At 36.9% G+C, this 24,025-nt stretch overlaps 2 protein-coding genes across 2 annotated transcripts; both read right to left on the reverse strand.

Annotated features, from left to right (window-relative positions):
* Positions 1 to 21,425: 21,425 nt before the first annotated feature.
* Positions 21,426 to 22,457, reverse strand: LOC141674298 (uncharacterized). Its single transcript, XM_074481024.1, has one exon. It carries the CDS (start codon positions 22,455 to 22,457, stop codon positions 21,426 to 21,428), a length of 1,032 nt encoding a protein of 343 aa, XP_074337125.1.
* Positions 22,458 to 23,133: 676 nt separating this feature from the next.
* LOC141674299 (uncharacterized) lies at positions 23,134 to 23,631 on the reverse strand. Its single transcript, XM_074481025.1, has one exon. It carries the CDS (start codon positions 23,629 to 23,631, stop codon positions 23,134 to 23,136), a length of 498 nt encoding a protein of 165 aa, XP_074337126.1.
* Between the last annotated feature and the right edge of the window lie 394 nt (positions 23,632 to 24,025).

A 24,025-nucleotide genomic window follows, 5' to 3' on the forward strand; every position in this document is an offset into this window, starting at 1 on the left:
TGCCTTCCAAATCTGTTCCTCAAACACCATATGAGATATGGAAAGAAAGGAAACCGAGTCTTAAACACGTTAAGATTTGGGGATGTCCAGCTTATGTCAAGAAAGTTGACCCAGATAAGTTGGAATCTCGATCCGTAAAATGTAATTTTGTGGGATATCCTAAAGAGACTTTGGGGTATTACTTTTACACCGATCATCAGGTGTTTGTCTCCAGACATGCTACCTTCTTGGAAAAGGAGTTTATCCTTGAAGGAAACAGTGGGAGAAAAATTGAACTTGATGAAGTTCAAGAAGCACAAACTACTACGGATCAAGTGGAAACACCTGTTCAGACTGAACAACCTTCTGTGAAACAACCCATTCGTAGGACAGGGAGAGTGTCTCGCCAACCTGAGAGGTATTATGGCCTTGTCATTGAGAATGACAATGAGTTGTCAATCATTGATGATGACAACCCTGTGACCTATAATGAGGCTATGAGTAGTGTTGACTCATAGAAATGGTATAGTGCCATGAAATCCGAAATGGAATCTATGTATACCAACCAAGTATGGACTCTGGTTGAGGCGCCTGAAGGTGTTAAGCCTATTGGGTGCAAGTGGGTATACAAAAGACATATTGGAGCAGATGGCCAGGCGGAGACCTATAAGGCCAGGCTCGTGGCAAAAGGATTCAAACAAAGGCAAGGGATTGACTTTGATGAAACTTTTTCGCCTGTAGCCCTGTTAAAATCAATTCGGATTTTGCTTGCGATTGCTGCTTACTACGACTATGAGATCTGGCAAATGGACGTAAAAACGGCCTTCCTCAATGGGGAACTTGATGAGGAAGTGTATATAACACAACCAGAGGGTTTTCTTTCCAAGGGAAATGAACACCTAGTGTGTAAGCTGCTGCGAACCATATATGGTTTAAGGCAAGCTTCTCGTAGACGGAACATCCGTTTTGATGAGACAATCAAAGAGTTTGGTTTTATCAAAAACATAGATGAACCATGTGTCTACAAGAAGGTTAGTGGGAGCGCGGTAACATTTCTTGTATTGTATGTGGATGACATACTTCTTATAGGAAATGATATACCGATGCTACAATCAGTCAAAGTATGGCTATCAAAGAACTTCACCATGAAGGACTTGGGAGAAGTATCCTACATTCTCGGTATGAAGATCTATAGAGATAGATCTAGAAGAATGATAGGTCTTACCCAGGGTACATACATCCAGAAAGTGCTTAAAAGGTTTAGCATGGAAAACTCCAAAAGAGGTCTCATACCGATGAGCCATGGAGTGTCCCTTTCCAAAAAAATGTCTCCTAAGACACCTGAGGAAAGAGAGCGTATGAGTAAGATTCCTTATGCTTCAGCAATTGGATCTATCATGTACGCGATGTTGTGTACAAGGCCTGATGTTGCTTATTTAATTAGTGTGACGAACAGATATCAGTCCAATCCAGGTGAAGACCACTGGAAAGCAGTGAAAAACATCCTTAAGTACTTGCAAAGGACTCGGGACATTTTTCTTGTTTTTGGTGGTGAATCTGAGTTGAAAATAGAGGGTTATACTGACTCTAGTTTTCAATCAGAAAGTGATAGCAAATTCATGTCAAGGTAGTGTTTACTCTGAATGGTGGTGCAATTCAGATTGTTGAAAGAGGAGATGTCAACGTCGAGAGAGTTGACACACATAACAACATAGCAGACCCACTCACAAAGCCACTTTCTCAGAGTCACTTTGATCATCATAAAGACAAGATGGGTATTAGATACCAGAGTGATTGGCTTTAGTACGAGTGGGAGATTGAAAGAGATATGTCCTTAGTCCAATCATGTATGAGGATTTAGGAATAATTTTTATGTAATCTGTTTTGATTTCATTGATATTAATAAAAGGCTTGTTTTGTTTTTATTACGGGCTCTATCTATTTAAATGTTTAAATAAGATATACCACAGTTTAGAGTAAAACTTTTTATGGATTGTGATGAGATCATAATAATGAGACCTAAAAGATGATAACTCTAAACTTAAATAGTTCCTGGTCGTAGGATTACTAACTGGTAATTAATAATCCGCAAAGATCGGTACATATTATGCTTGCTTCATTATGAAGGATGTCTGTTCTCATAGACATTTGTGTGGTGACACTATAGCTAGTATGTAGGTGCTTATTATAGAATAAGTTCACTGAACATGACTCACACAGCTGAACAACTGATGGAGTTCACTCACGTGTCAGCAGTTGTTCACATAGTGATAGTTGTACAAGTATCCTTAGACTTGAGGTCATCACAGTCATCTTGTGTACACTGAACTATGCTTTGGTTTAGTTCTTAGTCTCAAGGGACAATTATAAGGCCTCTACTGGGTATAGGAACTTGTACACGAAGATAGTGTATGATCAATAAAGGATCTACCCCTTCCAGTGTAGGAAGAGAATGTTCAATGCTGATCCACTTATGTTAGTTCAGGAATCTCTGGCCAGAGTGAATGAAATTAGAAAGGAGTTTCTAATTTACATTAAATAGAACTAAGCATAGTGAATGGGAAAGCAAATGATTAAATAAGATAGGCTTGACACAAGTTCATTGCCTTGTATTTAATCATGACATTGTAGGGCAGAAGGAATTAATTGTACGGTAACTACTCACTGAATAGGTTCTTGGTATTCTAAGCAGTGAATTCGTATTATCCGGATAGTCGCGATATGCTGAGAAGTATCCCTCACGATGTAGAATAAATATGATTAATTAATTAATCATATTTAATGAATTAGAAAATTTATATAAATAATGATAAAATAGTTTTATTATTATTTATTTCTACTACCGGCTTAATATTGAACCTACAGGGTCACACCATAAAAGAGAATGATTTATTGGTGGAGGAATTAATTAATAATGGCTGATAATTATTTATTTATGAAATAAATAATTAATTGGCAAATTTAATAATTGATTAAATGAGATTTAATTGATTATAAATTAATTAAGAAAAGGTTTTTAATATTATTAATTAAGAATTTAATTTTTGGAAATTAAATCAAGTGAGAGAATTATTTCTAAAGAGTTTAGAAAAATGATTAATAATTAAAAGGTGTTTTAATTATTAGTGAGAATAATAAAGGGTTAATAATAATAATATTTTATGGGAAAATTTTCAGCTGAAAATTTTGCCTATAAATATATTATTATAAACTCTATTTTTGCCTCAACCAAAAAGATTTACAAAACCCTAATTCTCTCCATCTCCTCCTCCTTCATTACATCATTTTCTTGGTGGATACCGGTGGAGTGCTTCACACTTGAGGAGCAGCTGCTAAGGATCTTCGTTCATCGTTCTTGGATCGCTATTAAAGACCTCCATCTTTCCATTAACGTAAAGATTCTTAAGGTTAACATACTGAACTACGAATTAAATATTATTTTTTTCGCATGGATCCTGCGGAGGGTTTCGGTTTTTTAAGATTAAATATACGTTTTCGCTGCGTTTATGTGTTAAAACCCTTCATCTTTGTCCCAACAGATTCCTACCAAGGCCACCAAACCTAAAGTTTCAAAACCAAAATCAAAGAAAGCCACCTCTGTTGTTTCTCAAAAGACAACAGTTGTAACAACTACCATAAACCCTGAGGGGAGTGAACATGGTGTGAGTGGTGAGGGGAGGGGTGAACATCAAGAAATCCCCCAGGATAAAGTAGGAGAGGTGAGTGGTACCCCAGCTAGTCAAGCCACAGTTTCTCAAAAGACTGTGGTGGTTGAAAATGATTCAAACTCATCCCTAGTTGCATCCTCCCAAAAGGGTGCAGCTATTGAAAATAGTCCCCAACCAGGGACACATAACAAAAGAGGGAGGGACACTGAAGCTACACACTCACCTGTAAAAGCCTTTACAAGAAGAAAGATAGTCAAAACCTTAGTTTCCACACAGGATGCACACACTGCACAGATACACCCACCTGTATCTATGCCTTCTCAAATTCAGCTTAATGTGACTCCAACAAATGTGGAGTCACAGCCCCATTCTCTCAAAATTGACACACATCAATCACCAAATTCTCCATCACCATCTCTGGATGTGTACATGATATTCACATCAATTCCTGATTCTCCCTCTTTACAACTCAGGGAGGAGCCCCACTCAAATACTGGTGATCATCATCTTTTAGATGATTTGTTGGTTCATCAACCAATTCTTTCAGACTTAGTTGAAGAATCTGTGTCACCTAAATTAAAATCAATCCACACAGATTCAACAATTATGTCACTTTCAATTTCTACTTCTTTTCCTTCTTCAACGAATATTCCTCATCCGTTGACAAGTGATTGTTCTTCGACGGATAAGCTTAACAACAGTTATCCGTTGATACCATCAGTTTCTACTTCAACGGATACTCCCTATTCGTTGATAGTCTCTACATAAACAACTGACTCAATTCCAAGTGCAGAAGACATGGTTACTGTACAATCACTTCTAGGATTGAGGGAAGGGAGTGAAAATTTGAGTGAAAGGCTAGGTTGCTCCCAGGCAAAAGGAGAGCTTGAGATCCATCAACGGATGAGTGCATCAAGGATATCTAATATGTGATTTTCTTCCGTTGCCAATAAAAAATTTGTTGTTAAACCTAGTGCTTCATCTAATTTGGGTGCCAAGATTGGTTTATGTCCCGTCAAATTCTCAACAAATATTACCACAAACTATAAACATCGCTTTTATAAACTGATTTGACCGGAAGTATTCATGATCCAAGTGAATGTACCTTGTACTTTTGCGGTCAGGTGAGTTTGATCAATATATATTTATTTTAAAGTCTTTAAACTGTAAATAGTAAAATAGTGTAGATAATAGGGAGCTTTTGCAACTTCAGTGATCACACGCGGACATCGCATGTAAGGAAAAATATTTGTTTTCTCGTGAATGTATTGTATAAGTGTTCTGTCAGGGATGAATTCATAAACTTAGGGGTGAGCAGAAAACCACCCGCACCGCACCAATTCGCACCGTAAAATGCGGTTTTTAATTTTCGTGGTGTAATTGCAGTTTGAGGCGTAGTGCGGTGCGGGTTGTAGCTTTAGATTTCTGAAATGCGGTTCAAACTGCACCGCACCGCAATATTTAATATGTTATAAATAGTGATCTCATTTAATAGAATTTAAGAGTTACGATAGAATTAAGTTATTTTTCTCCCTTTGACTACTTCCTCTCGTACAGGGAGATCGATGGCTTGGAAAATTGACTACTCTGCTGCATTAACTACCAAAAATATAAAACGTAATTAACCACTATTGTCCACTAGTTATTTTTAATCATAACTTAGATTTTTGATTAGAATAATTATAACTTATAATTTATAAGTTATTTTTATTTTGTAATTGAATTCCTAAAAAATTTAAACTTTCCGATGTATAATTTCTAATCTGTATTATTGAAAAATATTGGCGACTTTGTTTTATATTAGTCGGAAATTTGATTAAATTTAAGTTTTGTATTTTATTTATATTTAAGTTTATATTTTATTTAAATTTTTATATTAGTCGCAAACCAAACCGCACCACACCGCATTTTCGCGGTGTGGTTTATGCGGTTTTTGAGGGTACGTGGTGCGAGTGCGATTTGGAAATTTGATCAAACCGCATGCGCGGTTTGGTTTGCGGTTTGAGGAAAAAACCGCAACACCCACATCGCGCTCACCCCTACATAAACTAGCAAAAAGGGATCTCTATATGCTATAATAGCATCCATTTGTAATTTTACTACATTTTTTTAAGGTTAATTTATGTAAAAAATTAAAACCTCATTAATAAAAAATTTGATTTTACTTTCATCTTCTATCTTGAATTTTTTCATTGCCACTATACTTTCAGCTGCATTATAGTGATAAGTTACTTCCTCGAGCTCCTTTGAAGTAAACAATTTAGTTGTCTTCGCGTATCTTAACTAGAAGATACTTGTTGCGGGAAAAAATGAGGTAATTACACTTTACACCCCTTAACTTTGACGAAAAAATAAACGTGTACCAGAAATTTGGGAAAAATATATTGCCCCCCTTAATTTATATTTTGGCATTCATTATACACGCCTTTTCATAATTTTATTGAATTGAACAGGGGTAAAATCGGAAGTTCAGCAAAAAATTAAGTAAATTAAATATTACATCTTTTAAATAAATATTAAAAATTAAATATTGATACAAAATTATAAATTTCAAATTTTCAAATAAATACTAGTAATTTCAATTTTGATTTTCATTTTATAGTATTAATGTAAATATTTTATAATTATATTACAAACAATTTTAATAATTAATTTTGATTATATACTTAAATTTAATTGTGATAGAGTTGTAAAATTTTGAAATTAATATTATAAAAATGAAAATCAAAATTGAAATTAATAACATTATTTGAAAATTCAAAATTTATTATTTTATAGTTGGTGTAAACAAAAATTCAATTTTTAATAGTATTTGAAATAGATAAAATTTATTTTGATAAAGTATATTACTGAATTTTCGATTTTGCCCCTGCCCAATTTAACAAAATTCTGAAAAAAATGTATAATAAATGCCCAAATTGAAGTATAGAGGTACAAACTTATTTTACGAAAATTATACTACAAATTTGATTTTGAAACAAAGTAAGAGGGTACAAAATATATTTAACCTAGGACTAGTTGGACTTTGTACCTCTTAACGAAAAACATGTAAATTAACAAACATGTTTGAAGTGATGCAATATGTTGTTCATAATTACTCAAGAATTTTGGACAACTGCTTTTATAAAATACATTTAAATTAACAAACACCTTAATTTACCTTGTTACACTGCATAGTTATCCTAATAACTGATAAAAAATTACGAACAAAATATAGGCTCTGTTTAGAAATGCGGTTGAAAACTGTTATGCTGTGAAAAAAATGCTGGTGTAAAAAGTGCTGTCAGAAAAATTAGATGATTGTTTGGTATTTTTTTAATTTATGTATATTTTGAGATATAATATATAAAGATAATATTTTTGAAAATGTTTGATAGTAAAACTGATAGATAGTTCTTGCAAAAATTGAAAATAGTTTATTGTTAGGTCACACACACACTGTAGAGGGGGTGAATACAGTGAATAGTACACTCAAATTGAACTTTAAGAACTTAAGTAACAGAAAACAAACTTTATTGAAACAATAAACTCTGTTACAGTATGGAACTGTTACCTCTCAGTGATGAACAAATATCACGAGAGCTGCTAGGGTTACAATGAATAATCTTTTCTAATAATGATAACACTTATAGTGTAAACCCTATGTCTGTGTTTATATACTACACAGTTACAAGATAATCGCTAATTGATATGGAATATAATTCTGCTTCCTAAAATATATCAATCAGATATCTTTTCTTCCAAGTATTCCATTCTTCACGGAATTCCTTCTTCATGCATATCTCTTCTTATGTTTATCTCAATCTTCTTTCCTTTAATCAGCTACTGTCCTTATCTGGTTGTCCTTCAGCACTTAAGTTCTGATATCTATCTTCTGATGATTATCTCCTGATAATATAAGTACTGATATCCTTAAGTCCTGAATTCCAGTATAAGTACTGATCAACAGTTAAGTACTGATTTATCCTGTTCACATAAGATCTGAAAGCTAAACATAAAACATATTAGCCATGACATTATCAAATATATCTAACAATCTCCCCCAACTTGTAAATTAACAAAATATACAAGTTTAACAGATATTTGATAATGTCAAAAACATTAAGTACAAATGCATGAGAAATAGACTAGATAACTACAACTTACAGTCCTTAAAGTTTTTACCAATTTCAACTTCTGATAACAACTTCAATCTGTATAAATATCAGAATTTAAGCAGTTGTAGATCTTCGACTTGGCTTCTTCATTTTCTGATCTCTCTGATGTCAGAAGTTGTTCTGAGATAGTTCTTCAACAAACATTTCTCAGCATATCTTAGTTCATCAATCATTCTCCTTTTAACACCTTTAAGCTCTGCAGTATCTTCACCAATTTGAAAGATTGCAGCTCTGAGATCATTAATCTTTGCTTTTCTTAACTCCTGATCTAGTCTTATGACATAAGCTTTTTCTGACTCAAGATTGAATTCAAGTCCCTTAATACCAAGATACGTTCTGATCTGTGCAGTATTAGGCTTCATATCAACAATATCACCATTGTGATCTCTGTACTTTGGAACATATCTGCTGTCAGACTTAACAGAATAAAGCCTTTTCTGTCTCTGAATCTGTTCTTTTAAGTAGTTTGCAGCAGTCTCTGTTATTCTGTCATCCACTTGAAGTAAGAAAAGTACATGCTCCAATTCTTCAAAATACTTCAAAGGAATGGTATTTTGTCTTATATGATAAACCCTACCATCTGTCATGCAATACAACATGATGTATTCTTTCAAGTAGGTATGGTAAACCATCTGTACAGATTCCAGTTGATTCAATCTCTCAGGAGTTGCTCCAATACCTGGTTCACTCAAGGAAGTTGGATCATTGGTAGTGTTGTGTACTCTTCTTTCATCAGCACTTCCCAATCCAGTTTTATCTCTAGCTTCCTTTCCAGTAACTACTCTTGCTTCAAAACCACTTGCAGTAGTCTTCAAAGATTGAGTCTGTTTTGCTTTAGTGAATCCTGGTAGGAGTGTCTTTGATCTATTTTCTGATATCAAGTTAACTTGAGCACTGTCAGAGGTTACTTGCTTCTTCTGAATATCAGAACTTACAATTTCTTGACTCTGAACAACTTGAGCCATGTCAGAGGTTGTTTTAAGAACTTTTCTTGTAGTCAGAGCAATATCATCTTTTCCATCAGTAATTTCTTCTTCCTCAGGAGGTACATAAGGCTTGATAGGTTCACCAACATTTTCTTTACCCTTGGATCTTGGATCTATCTGTGGTTGTGATCTAGCCAAAGTTGCTTCAGTATGTGTCCTTTCTTTGATCACAATGCCTTTAGGTTTTGGAAGTAACTTTTTACCAGAAGCTTCAGATTTAGATGTGACTTTCTCTGATTTAAGTCTGGCTTCTTCTTCCTTTAAACTTTCCAAGTCCATCCCTGGATTTTCTTGAAGAAATAACTGTCTTGACATTTCCTCATCAAGATCTAGAAGTTTATCAGAACTTATCCTTTTACCAGCAGCAGAACTTATTCTTTTCCCAGTATCAGAACTTGTTTTGTGACTAGCTTGTCTTGATGTAAACCTTCTACCTTGACTATGACCACTACCCATTCCAGAGGTTCCTTGGTCATCTTTTCCATCATCCTTTCCTTGCAGTGTCTTGTTGGTTGTGCATTTGGACTTAATTACCTTCTCCCCCTTTTTGGCATCAGCAGGTAATAAAATAGAGAGAAGTAGTTCCACTGAGGTCTGGATGTCAGTAAGTTGCGATTGCTGAGAAGCTTGATTTGTCAGAATTTGATCAATCTGAGCTTGTTGTTTCTCTTGAGTTTTCTCAATATAAGCAACCCTGTCAATGGTAGGTTGGAAGAACTTTTTCTTATCAATTTTCCAAACTTGTTCCTGTTTGATAAAGTTCTCCTGAATCTTGTGTAGCTCGGCATGAGTATTGGAATGAAGACCTTGTAGATGTTTAGTACTCAATGCAGTGACTCTAAGCTGGGTTTTAAAATCATCAGAATTTAACATTTCATCAGCTTTAGTCAGGTGCTTAGCAAGATGTAAAGCATTTGGAACACATGAAACTGAGTTCCATTCCTTAGTCCACTCCTGACCTGCAGGAGTTTCACTCCAAGGCACTGGTGCATCCCTGATAACAAACTCCTTTACCAGTTCAGACTTAGGAAGAGTCAGTGGAGGAGTATGTCCTGAAGGACCTGCTTCATCAGCATCTGCAGTTGTAGCAGCTTCACCAGTATCTCCAGCATTTGCAGGATCAGAACTTAAAGAATCAGTATCTTCTGATAAGACAACAGTGTGAGTAGCAATGGAGGCTTCAGCATCCTCTAATTGCTGATCTGAGACTAAGTTCTGATCAACAGCCATATCCTGATGCTCACCTAAAATCTGATCATCAACATCTTGATGCAGAGAAGGTGTTGTTGATAACTCTGGAGTTTGAACAGCATCAGTAACAGGTGTTGTGGAAGGATTATTTGCTGTTGGAGCTTCTAAGAAAAGAATTGCAGGCACAACCAAGTTCTGAATATCAATTTCAGCACTTGTGCCTGGATCAACAAGAGACACAGATGGGGAGTTAGCCTTGTCAGATATAGCTTCCTGAGATGGAGTGGATGGAGAAGAAGTGACTGGAGCAAATTCCTTGCCTTGTGAGATCAGAGATTCCTGATCCCCTTCCTTAGCTGCTTCCTCCTCATCATCTGAAACTGGCCTTTGTGCCCTCTGTTTCTTGTACTTCCTTGTTGATTTGGATTCCTTGGGAGTTTCAGGAATTATCATACATCTAAGCCTCTTGAGAAGCCTAGAACCCCCAATTTCAGAATCCTTCTGAGAAGTTGCTTTCTCAGCTTCAATCACCACAGGTTCTGAAGAAGGAATCTGTTCCTCAGAATCTGATTCATCTCTCAAAGTAAATCTCCTCCTCTTTTGAGGTGTTTGAGGAACAGTTTTTGTTCTCTTTGCCTTAGAGGATGGAGACTTCACAGTAGGTGCTGAAGAAGAAGGTTGAGCAGTCTGTGAAGTGGAGAGATAGGATTTGAGATAAGTTCTGAGGGTAGGTTGAGTAGAATGAGAGGTAGGTACTGAGGTTGATGGATACCAGAACTTAGACCTATACCAGAACTTAACAGTCATCAGAACATAATTTCTTAACTCGAAAAAGGAATGCCCATCTTAGTAAATACTCATACAAGTTCTGAGTTATGGACGTCAGAACTTAATCATCAGAACGTGTAACTGAGAACTTGTCCTCAGAATTTGTGCAATAATGACACAATGACTGTTTATCTAAAATAACATAGACCACCACAGAAATTTTCATCATTCAGATGGAGTGATTAGTGTGTGCATTAAGCTAAAAACAGACAAAGAGTAAAGTCTGATTCACTTCAGTACATCTTAGAAATAAGGCATAACTAAAATTTTGCTAAAGATCTGTCATTTTCCTGAAATCTACTGAAGAATGAGTTTATGCTTGAGTCCACCTCAACTGTGTTGTGCTAATTTTATGCATCTTTTGAAATTCTATTTTACAGTGGCTTCTCAGTGTAAGTGAGTCACGACTGTTTATCAGAATTTATGCTATTTTCAGAGTATTTCTCCAGTAATCATAGAGTGTGAAAAGTCACCAAGAAAATATTTTGCTTTTCTGATGCATATTTACTTAATACCAGCAATGCACTTGGGTCGTCCCTTCCACATTTTTACTCTAGATCTCAAAGGAGTACCTGATTTTAATCTTTGATCTTTTTGCTTTTTCTTTTGATAAGAGAGGTCTATCAGCACTTAGTACATTCAGCAGTTTTACTAGTATCAGAACTTAACAGATGAGTAGCATTATTCTAATTTGTGACTTAGTAATAAGATATACAAAGTGAACTTAACTAAGCTCAGTTATCAGAATTTGCTAGTGTCATAAGATTTCCACTGAAATAATTACTTCTTCCATGGAATCATTTGTTTATTGAAGACTACTAGGTCAGTATCTAGCACAGTTATCCTCATAGGATAGAATAGGTACTAGAACAGACATATCACTTATCAGAGTTTAGAAACATATATCAGACAACAGTCAGTACTTAAAGACATTTATCAATTAAGCACAGAATACACAATGAGATTAATTCTGTAAATACTGAGCATAAAGTCTGATAACACAGAACAAGTCTAAGCAGATTTAGAGAAAGAACCTGAAACCATTCCAAGTTCATTTACCAATCTTGTAAAAGTAGCTTCACATAATGGTTTTGTGAAGATATCTGCCAACTGTTGATCTGTGGGAACAAAATGCAATTCCACTGTACCTTCATCCACATGTTCCCTGATGAAGTGGTACCTGATGCTGATGTGCTTTGTCATTGAGTGTTGAACTGGATTACCTGTCATAGCAATAGCACTTTGATTATCACAGTAAATAGGGATTTTGAAATATGTTAACCCATAATCCAGTAACTGATTCTTCATCCAAATAATCTGTGCACAACAGCTTCCTGCAGCAATATACTCTGCTTCTGCAGTTGATGTAGAAATTGACTTTTGTTTCTTGTTGTACCAAGAAACCAATCTGCCTCCAAGAAATTGGCAGCTTCCACTTGTGCTTTTCCTGTCAATTTTGCAACCTGCAAAATCTGCATCTGAGTAACCTATTAGTTTAAAATCTGATTCTCTAGGATACCATAATCCCAGAGCAGCTGTCCCTTAAGATACTTAAAGATTCTTTTTACAGCTGTTAAGTGAGGTTCTCTTGGATCTGCTTGAAATCTTGCACAAAGACAGGTAGCATACATGATATCAGGTCTACTAGCAGTTAGATAGAGTAGAGAACCAATCATACCTCTGTAGTCAGTAATATCTACTGATTTACCGGTATCCTTATCCAGTTTTGTTGCAGTGGCCATTGGAGTGGATTCACTTGAACAATCTTGCATTCCAAATTTCTTTAACAAGATTCTGGTGTACTTGGTTTGACAAATAAAAGTGCCTTCCTCATTCTGCTTGACTTGAAGGCCCAGAAAATAGCTAAGTTCCCCCATCATACTCATCTGATATCTTGACTGCATTAGTTTGGCAAACTTCTTGCAAAGTTTGTCATTTGTAGATCCAAAAATGATATCATCAACATAAATCTGGACCAGAAGTAAGTCCTTTCCATGGTTGAGGTAGAACAGTGTTTTGTCTATTGTCCCTCTGTTGAATCCACTTTCCAGAAAAAACTGAGCTAAAGTCTCATACCATGCTCTAGGAGCTTGCTTAAGTCCATAAACTGCTTTGTCAAGTCTGTAGACATAGTCTGGATGTTTGGTATCTAAAAAACCTGGAGGTTGTTCAACATATACCTCTTCCTCCAATTCTCCATTGAGAAAAGCACTTTTCACATCCATTTGAAAGACAGTAAACTTTTTGTGAGCAGCATAAGCCAAAAATATCCTTATGTCTTCTAACCTAGCAACTGGTGCAAATGTTTCATCATAATCAATTTCCTCCTGTTGAGAATATCCTTTTGCAACCAGCCTTGCCTTATTCCTTGTAATTATGCCATCACTGTCAGTTTTGTTTCTGAATACCCACGTTGTACCAACAACAGATCTATTCTTTGGTCTTGGTACTAGGGTCCAGACTTTGTTTCTTTCAAATTCATTCAACTCTTCCTGCATTGCTTGCACCCAATCAGCATCTTGAAGAGCTTCTTCCACTTTCTTTGGCTCAGTCTGAGAGAGAAAAGAATTATAAAGACACTCATTTGAAGTACCTGTTCTAGTTCTGACACCTGCATCAAGATTTCCAATTATCAAATCAGGTGTATGTGATTTTGTCCACTTCCTTGCAGATGGAAGGTTTTCTCTAGAACTGGATGCTCCCCCATGATCCATGCTATCTTCATTTTCATTTTCTGATGCTCCCCCTGAAACTATGCTCTCTGAGTTGGATTCTTCAGTATTTAGATTTTCAGCACTATCAGAACTTGGCTTATCAGAACTTGACGAATCAGAACTTGAAGAGCCACATGCATGTTCGGATGTTTCTTGAGATGTGGTAGGATCTTGAGTATGCTCCCCCTGCATAGGTGCATCTTTCTTTAACGTAGTCACCACAGTTTCAATAACATCAGAGTTTAATCCATCAGAGTTTGCAGTATCAGGACTTAGATTGTCAGGATTTTCAGTATCAGAATATGAGTCTTCATTTTCAAATCTCAGCTGATCATGGTCAACGAAATCTTTAAGACCAGTGATCTTCTTGTCATCAAAAGAGACATTGATAGATTCCATGACCATTTTTGTTCTCAAATTATAGACTCTGAAGGCTTTTGTGGAAAGTGGATATCCAACAAAGATTCCTTCATCAGCTTTTAGATCAAACTTTGATAGCTGTTCAGGATGAGTCTTGAGAACAAAACACTTGCATCCAAATACATAAAAATATTTCAGATTTGGCTTCTTTTTCTTCACCATCTCATATGGTGTTTTTCCATGCTTGTTAATGAGTGTTGCATTTTGAGTAAAATAAGCAGTCTGCACAGCTTCAGCCCAGAAATAGGTTGGAAGCTTTGCTTCTTCAAGCATTGTACGTGCAGCTTCAATGAGAGTTCTATTCTTCCTTTCAACAACTCCATTTTGCTGTGGAGTTCCAGGAGCAGAAAATTTCTGCTTTATTCCATGGCTTTTGCAGAACTCTTCCATTATCAAATTCTTGAACTCAGTGCCATTATCACTCCTTAAAATTTTTACAGAATCTTTGACCATTTTATCCAGCTGTTTGACATGATCAATCAAGATAGATGCAGTTTCACTTTTTGTGTGCAAGAAATACACCCATGTGTATCTGGTGAACTCATCCACTATGCCCAACGCATACTTCTTCTTTGCAATAGACATGACATTTACTGGACCAAATAAATCAACATGTATAAGATGATAAGGCTCAAGAATTGATGAATCAGTCTTGCTCTTGAATGAAGATTTTCTTTGTTTGGCTTTCTGACATGAATCACAAAGACCATCAGGAGCAAATACTGTGTTTGGCAATCCTCTCACAAGATCTTTCTTGACCAGTTCATTTATATTGTTGAAATTTAAATGAGAGAGTTTCTTATGCCAATTCCAGCTTTCTTCAATTGATGCTCTACTTAACAGACAAATTGCAGAGCCATCAGTACTTGTTGAAAGCTTAGCTTCATAAATGTTACCACATCTGTATCCTCTCAGAACAACTTTGCCTTTAGATTTACTCACAACTTCACAGTGTTCTTCAAAGAAATCAACATGATAACCTCTGTCACAGATTTGACTTATACTCAGTAGGTTGTGTTTAAGTCCTGAGACCAGAGCTACTTGTTTAATTATGACATTTCCAAGATTGATATTGTCATATCCCAATGTTTTTCCAATGTTGCCATCTCCATAAGAAACACTTGGGCCAGCTTTCTCCACAAAGTCTGATAGCAGGGCCTTATTTCCAGTCATATGTCCTGAACATCCACTGTCCAGAACTAGAATATTTTTCCTGTTGCCCTGCAATCACAAAGACCACTAATTATTAGTTTTAAGGACCCAGACTTGCTTGGATCCTTTGGCCTTATTAAGTTTGTTAACATTTGCAGCGGATTTAGCATCAGAGTTTATGTTAACATTTTTCTTATCAGAATTTACATTATAAGACTTTGAATCAGAATTTACACTAGAAGGAACAATGGAAACTTTCTTCAAAGAAGGTTTTATTTGATAATAATCATAGTACAAACTATGATATTCCTTACAAGTATAAATGGAATGCCATAAACTACCACAATGAAAACAAGGATTTTGTGGTTTGTATCTAACAGACTGACTCTTAACTCCTGATTTTGAAGGTATGGAGTTAATATTCTTATTTTTCCTGCAAAAAGAAGCCAGATGGTTAGAACTTCCACAGTTATGACATGTTTTCCTAGGAGCATCAGGAACAGGTTTATAATCATTGCTTTTATTCACACCTTCCTTTCCATTCCTATTTTTCCTAGGTGATTTTACCTTGTTTGCATTCTTGACATCTTTCAGCTTATGCTTAAGCTGCTTCTTTGTCATTAAGATTATGTTTACTTCAGCTGTCTTTTCCTGTTTTAGTTTGTCAGAAGTTAATTCCTCTTTAACTTCTGATTTCTCATTATCAGAATTTACAGTTATAAACTTAACAGGTTTTAACTTTGGCTTTTGCTTATCAACAGGCTTAATTTCTTCAGTTCCTTTATTATTCTTATTCTCTCCATAACCTAAGCCCTCTTTCCAATTTTCACTACTTAGCAAATTTTGAGTTGTTCTGCCGGAGTTAGTCCAAGTCCTGATTATCTCTCTTTCCTTTTCTAACTCAGTTTTTAGAGATTCATTCATTTTTAGCACTTCATCCCTTACATAAAAAGCATCATCTCTATCCTTCTGAGTTTGATGGAACATGACTAACTCTTTTTCTAAAAAATCATTCCTTTTCTTAAATGCAAGATTTTCAGAAGTTAATCTTTCACATGTTAAAGTTTGGTCTCTATAGCTGACAAACATGGTTTTAAGATATCTTCTCAACTCATTAATATCATCAGTATGAAAAGCATAAGTAGTCTGAGGTACCTTTGTTTCAGCAGCTTCAGAACTGCTCTCAGCACTTTCTTTATCAGCATTTGCCATCAATGCATAGTTCTCCTCACTTTCAGAGTCTGAAGTGTCTGTCCAGCTTTTCTGCTTTGTGACAAGAGCCTTGCCTCTGTCACCCTTTACCTTCTTGCAGTCAGGAGATATGTGGCCTTTCTCACCACAATTATAGCATTTAACATTGGTGTAATCTCCTCTGTCAGACTTTCCTCCTCTGCCTTCAGATCTTCTGAAATTCTTCTTATCAGAACTTATGCTTTTTCTGGAAAACTTCTTTCCCTTCCTGAACTTCCTGTATGCAATCTTGGTGATTCCTTTCACCATAAGAGCACACAGCTTCATCATCTCCTCATCAGCATCGGTCTCAGGCAAGCTTTCAGAATCTGAGTCATCATCACTCTCAGAACTTGATGACTCAGTATCAGACTTTATGAAAAGAGCTTTACCCTTGTCTTTCTTTGAGGAAGCTGCTTTGAGGAATTCTTCTTCAGCCTTAAGAGCAACTGTCCTTGACTTTTCTCCTTTCCTCTTGCTTCTTTGTTCCATCTCTAGCTCATGAGTCTTGAGCATTCCATAGATTTCGTCAAGAGTTGTTTCATCAAGATTGTAGTTGTCTCTTATTGTCGTTGCCTTCAAATCCCAGCATTCAGGAAGAGCTAACAGGAACTTAAGGTTTGAATCTTCAAGATCATACTCTTTATCAACCAATGACAAATCATTCAAAAGTTTGACAAATCTACCATATAAATCATTCAATGACTCATTAGTCTTTGAGTCAAAGTGTTCATACTCTTGAGTGAGTATTGTCTTCATGTTCTTCTTAATTGTGTCAGTTCCCTGACACCTTATTTCCAGAGCATCCCATATCTCCTTAGCAGTCTTGCAGTTGATTACCCTGTTTGACATTACATTATCAATGGCACTATGCAGTAAGTGTCGTACCTTAGCATCCTTAGCAATTGATGCTATGTCCTCAGCAGTATAATCACTCTTCTCCTTTGGTACGGTCATTGCTGCTTCACCTACAACTGTAACAGCGAGTTTGGTTGGTTTGTGAGGACCTTCCTTGATTCTATCCAGGTATTCTGGATCTGTTGCTTCCAGGAACATGGTCATCCTTACCTTCCATATGGGATATTCAGATGGTCTCAGTATGGGGACTCTGATGGTCTCATACCGACTCTGATTTGTGTCTTTGGTGGTTCCTCAGTTGTGGTAGGCTTAGTTGGAGTTTCTGTGTCCGACATGATTGTGTTTGGATCTTTAACTGTATGTAAGTTAACAGATAGGCTCTGATACCAATTGTTAGGTCACACACACACTGTAGAGTGGGTGAATACAGTGAATAGTACACTCAAATCAAACTTTAAGAACTTAAGTAACAGAAAACAAACTTTATTGAAATAATAAACTCTGTTACAGTATGGAACTGTTACCTCTCAGTGATGAACAAATATCACGAGAGCTGCTAGGATTACAATTAATAATCTTTTCTAATAATGATAACACTTATAGTGTAAACCCTATGTCTGTGTTTATATACTACACAGTTACAAGATAATCGCTAATTGATATGGAATATAATTCTGCTTCCTAAAATATATCAATCAGATATCTTTTCTTCCAAGTATTCCATTCTTCACGGAATTCCTTCTTCATGCATATCTCTTCTTATGTTTATCTCAATCTTCTTTCCTTTAATCAGCTACTGTCCTTATCTGGTTGTCCTTCAGCACTTAAGTTCTGATATCTATCTTCTGATGATTATCTCCTGATAATATAAGTACTGATATCCTTAAGTCCTGACTTCTAGTATAAGTACTGATCAACAGTTAAGTACTGATTTATCCTGTTCACATAAGATCTGAAAGCTAAACATAAAACATATTAGCCATGACATTATCAAATATATCTAACATTTTTCCAAAAACATGAAAGAATATATTTTTGTTAACATCAGATTTTGGCCGGATAATAGTTTTTAGAATTTACCAAAATTTTTCCGGATAACAATTTTTAAAATTTATTAAACACGTTTTGACGGTTTTGAAAAAACCGCTGTAACTTTGTACAGCAAAAACAATAAACGGCCCATAATTTCAAGTTTGAATTTTTTTTTTTTGAGAAAAAACACTTATAAAATTTAAAAAGAATCAGAATCTAGTACATGATGAATAAACTGAGGTGGATGAACAATCCATTCTCTCAGGTCAGACAAAGAATGTATGGCTAACAAGTGTGCCACACTATTCGCAGACCTACATACAAAAGAGATTAGCACATGATCAAAGTGCTTACATAACTCGACACAATCAGACACAATGGTGTGAAAATAACTCGCTCCCTGCTGGCCATTACAAGCATCAACAAGTTGCTTCGAATCTGATTCAAAAACACACCAATCCAACCCTACTTCCTTAGCCCAGGACAAAGCTTCCTTCAAGCCAATAGCCTCAGCCTCCCTAGCCTTCCACCGTCCAGAAACTCGGCCACATCTCGCCCGAAGAAAATGACCTTCCTTATCTCTAATAACCCCTCCTATACCCACAAAACCATCAGAAGAAGTAGCAGCATCTATATTTATCTTCTTCCACCCTGCAGGTGGTTTACTCCACGTCTGAGCATCCACAGCAATTTGATGAACATTCCTTCTCTCTATCACCCGTGCTTTCCTCCAATCAGTAAGTAAATTTAACGCTGCAGCCTTTACTCCAAACGCAGAACCGTTTGCTCGGTCCCAGACCCAATTATTCCTCCGGTTCCAAAGGCTCCAACAAATCATTCCAACCATAGCACTCTGATCTTTCGTAACTGTATGAAACACCCGAACCAGTACCTCAAAACAAGTCTCGTTCTGCAATCTTTCCACTTGTCTCTGTAATCCAGTCATTGCCCACACTGTTTTTGCAAAACCACAGTCAAATAAAACATGTGCATCAGTTTCACACTCACTTTGACACCACGGGCACCTAATATCAACACTAACATGTTTTAACGCCAAAGCAACAAGAGTTGGTAAACAACCATTGCATACACGCCATAACAGATTAGCAACCTTTCCTGGGATTTTTAAGGACCACAACTTCTTCCAGAAATCACTAAACGACGTATCATACCTTCCCTGAAGCTGCTTATACACACTCTTAACCGTGAACATACCCCTATCCTCCAATAACCAAAACCAAGAATCCCTCTCCCGTTTAAGTGGAATCGGAATTTGCTGAATTAACTCGCGATCTCGACTGTTAAAGATATCATTTAAAATATCATCATCCCATCCACCTTTATCTACATCAAACAAACTATGAACCTCAATATTCTGTAACTCTGGTGCAATAGTCATAGTTAAATATCCATTATCTACCAAAGGGAGCCAAGGTACTTCCCAAACCTTTGTACTCAAACCATCACTAATACGTCTACGACACCCAGATCTAATCGCATCTTGCGCTGATAAAATACTCCGCCACATATAGCTGGGATTTGCCCCTAACTTTGCATTTAAAAAATCAGTCTTGGGAAAATATTTAGCTTTGATAATCTTAGACACTAACGGGTTCACCTCGTTTAAAATCCGTCAGCCTTGTTTTGCTAACATAGCTGTATTAAACTTCCCCAAACTCTTCACTCCCAAACCTCCACCAAATTTCGAGACACTCAATTTATCCCAGGCCATCCACCTTATCCCTCTACCATTCGTCCCCTTCCCCCACCAGAACCCATTTATTTTCTTTTCAATAGCATCACACACACTCAATGGAATAAAAAACAAGCTCATCCAAAAATTTGGTATAGCCTGAGCAGCAGTTTTAAGAAGAACAAGTTTCCCCCCCTTAGACAAAGACCCATTACTCCACCCTTGCAACTTCTGCCCCACCCTATCAATTAAGAAACCAAATACCTCGTTTTTATTCTTCCCCACCACCATTGGCATACCCAAATACCTTCCAGGATTTCTGACTTCGTTAACTTCAAGCCTCGTACACACTCTTGCTCTAACTGCCTCCGATGTATTAGGACTAAAAGTGATACTCGACTTATTAAAATTGATAGCTTGCCCAGAAATTGATTCATACCTTTTCAAAATCCTCTTCATAGTAGTTGCTTCCGTCTCTGAAGCACGAAAAAATAAGTAACAATCATCCGCGAACAATAAGTGCGAAATAGCCGGTGCCCCCTAGCAATAGCACACCCATGAATCAAACCAACATCCTCATGTCTTCGAATTATCGCACTCAGACCTTCAGCACATAAAATATATAAATAAGGGGATATAGGATCCCCTTGTCGGAGTCCCCGCTGCGGAAAAATCTCACCAAAAACCTCGCCATTATGAAGAAAACTATAGGATACACTCCGGACACACATCATAATTCTACTAATCCATCTGTCCTGAAAACCAAATTTCTTCAGCATATTTTCAATAAAACTCCACTCGAGCCTATCATAGGCCTTAGACACATCAATTTTTAAACCTGCAACACCAACCTTCCCCTGCGTCTTCCTTCGAATAAAGTGATTTATCTCATACGCTATTAAGGCATTATCTGTTAACAAACGGCCCTCTACAAATGCACTTTGTTTATCCGAAATAATTGAATTCAGACAAGGCTTCAAACGATTAGTCAAAACCTTTGATAAGATTCTCATAATCACGTTACACAGTGAGATAGGCCTTAACTCCGTCATCTGTTGTGGGTTCTTCACTTTCGGAATCAAACAAACAAGCGTATTATTTACTCCTTGAGGTAACTCTCCAGATAAAAGAAATGATCGACAAAACTGAACTACATCAGTTCCCACAATAGACCAATAAGTCTGAAAAAATGTCGGATTAAGCCCATTCGGGCCAGGCGATTTATCCGGATACATAGCAAACACCGTAGCCTTAACCTCCTCTGCACTAACTGGCTCTAACAACACCTGATTTTGTGCTTCAGAAATGGTCAATACAGATTCCCCAGCTACCAGACCTCCATTTGTTGTCGAAGACTGAAATAACGTAGAAAAGTAATCCATAATTATTTCTTGAATATCTACCTCCTCCTCCTTCCAGACCCCATACTTATCCTTTAGACCTTTAATACAATTATTTTTCCTTCTATTCGACGCATACCGATGAAAAAACCTCGAATTCTGATCACCTTCTGCAAGTCAAAATTGCTTAGCCCTTTGTTTCCAATAAACTTCTTGTCTTTCTAAGAGACCCAAATACTCCCAACGAGCTGCATTATACTGGCTAACACCATAAGCATCTCGTCTAGCCCGTAAAATTCTCATCTGATTCCTATACTTCACCAAATTATCTCGCATCTCCTTCACTAAACCACCCCCCCACTCCTCAAGCTTAATGCAACACCGAACCATTTTATCCAGAATACTTCCACTCCCACCATTCATCCAGCACTCATTAATTAGACCATAACACTCTTTCTCCCTAATCCACATATTCTCAAACTTGAACTGCATCTGCTTTTTCATATACACCTTCCTATTTAAACTTAGAAAAATAGGGATATGGTCCGACATTGATACTTCCCCCACCTTAACCACAGCATCTGGAAACAATTCTTTCCAACCTTGATTTGCTAGTCCTCTATCTAACCTCTCTTGCACCCAATCTTCTGTTCCTCTAAACTTCTCCCAAGTAAATTCCTCACCTTCAAAACCCAAATCCATTAAACCACATTCAAAAATCGTTTCCGAAAAACCCTGCATCAAACTCCTTGGATGAACATGCCCTCCCCTCTTTTCATTTGCAGCCACCATATCATTAAAGTCCCCAATAAGGCACCAGGGAATTGACGATCTCTCAGCCAGACTTCGAATCATATTCCACGCCTCCCTTCTCCTGCTTCTCTCCGGATAGCCATAAACCCCTGTATAACGCCATCTCCCAACCTGAGCATGATTAACTTCAAAATCAATGTAATTACTGCAACTATCCATTACTTGAACTCCTCCATCAGTTTTCCAGAATAATGCAAGACCACCACCATGACCTTGAACGTCCACAGCATGGTACCTAGCAAAACCAATTATTTTGCAGACCTCTTCGATCTTTTTTATTTTACCTAAAGTTTCAAGGAAAATAATACAAGGCCTATATTGATACACGATTTCTTTAAGAAACCTAACTGCTCGTGGCTTGGCCAGCCCACGACAGTTCCATGCTAAAAGACTCATAATGTTGGGCGGGTCTGGGGCCCAGATCCCGCCATATGCAAGTTTTTTGGCCCAGTCACATTATCTGGCCCAACAATATTTATATTATCCTGTCCAAGATTTTCTCCCTCTGTTCCTACTTCCATTCGCCTTCTTTTCAGGTCAATCACAATCTTCTCTTTCAATTTAAATTCCCTCCATCTATATCCCCCCCTTGATCATGCCCCTTATGTAGTTCATTCAAATCCCCCTTATCCCGCGTAACAACTCTAACTGTCTCCTGAAAATCCGGAACTTCACGAAGAACACCATCAACCTCCATGAATTTCTCTTCCTCTGACTTACCACCGTGTGCGGCATTTGATGACCCAGAAAATGTACTATTATTCGTTGACCACCTTGTATCACCCTCATTCGTATTACGCAGCCACCGCGCACCAGGACCACTTTTATTATTACGGTTTGGAGCCCGGAGCCAAGCACCATAAGCACGTTCTACTACCTTCTCCGGATTTGCATATACAACATTACACTCCCTTTCCGAATGGCCTAAAATGCCACAAACAAAACAGAACGAACCCAACCTCTCGTATTTGAAATTAATCCAATTCCAGCTATTTCCATCTCTTTTCAATTTCATCCTCCTCTTGAGAGGTTTATCAACATTCATAGCCACCCTGATTCTCACATACTCCTTTCATGAACCATGAAAATTAGCAGAGTCAGACTTAACATAACGACCAATCGAATTGCCTATACTCTTTAGCACATTCTCAAATATGAAGCCGCTTGGAATATTATACACTTGAATCCACATATTTGTCTCCTTCAATTGTACTGTATGAGGATCTTCATTCCCAGACAACTGATGACAAACCAACGTACTCTGCTCAAAGGACCACGGCCCCCCCTCCAGGACCCTTTGTAAATCCAACACATGGTAGAAAACAAAAGAATAACGAAAACCTCCCAGATCATGCACTTCCATTCCTTCTTTTGGCCTCCATAACGAAGCCATCATGTTCTGCATCGCATTAAAATTGACAATTTTCTCTGTAAGGAACCTCCCAATCAATATAAACTTTTGTGCCTCTACTACCCCCTCTTCCCCACCAATATCCACCCCTCCTTCATCTTCATCCTCCAATGTTATTCTCGAATACATTTCCTCCAATGATTGATTTTTCCGCTCCATAATTTGTACCAATAAAACACACAGAAAGAAAACACTGTCAATAGGACAGACAAACTCCTGTAAAAAAGACAGACTTTTCCATGTTCAAGTTTGAATTTAAAATAATCCCGAACCTCAGATACCATAATATCTAATGAGGCAACCTCGAGCTCATTTTCCACAGTTTGTACATTGATATTGCGAAAACTAGAGCAAAATAAGAAAAAATCTATTGAACAACTCGAACTCGACTTAAGTTCGATTTAATTCGAAAAACTTGTGAATAACTTGATCCCGGTTCAGTTGTTAACAAACCCGAATTCGAATAACAAAATCTGATCGATAAATTTATCGAATTTCAACTTGTTAAAAAGAAACTCCAACTCAAACTCAAAAATTCTCGACTCGATTTGGG

This window comes from Apium graveolens, chromosome 7 (genome assembly GCF_009905375.1).
Source record: "Apium graveolens cultivar Ventura chromosome 7, ASM990537v1, whole genome shotgun sequence".
Lineage (NCBI taxonomy): Eukaryota > Viridiplantae > Streptophyta > Magnoliopsida > Apiales > Apiaceae > Apium > Apium graveolens.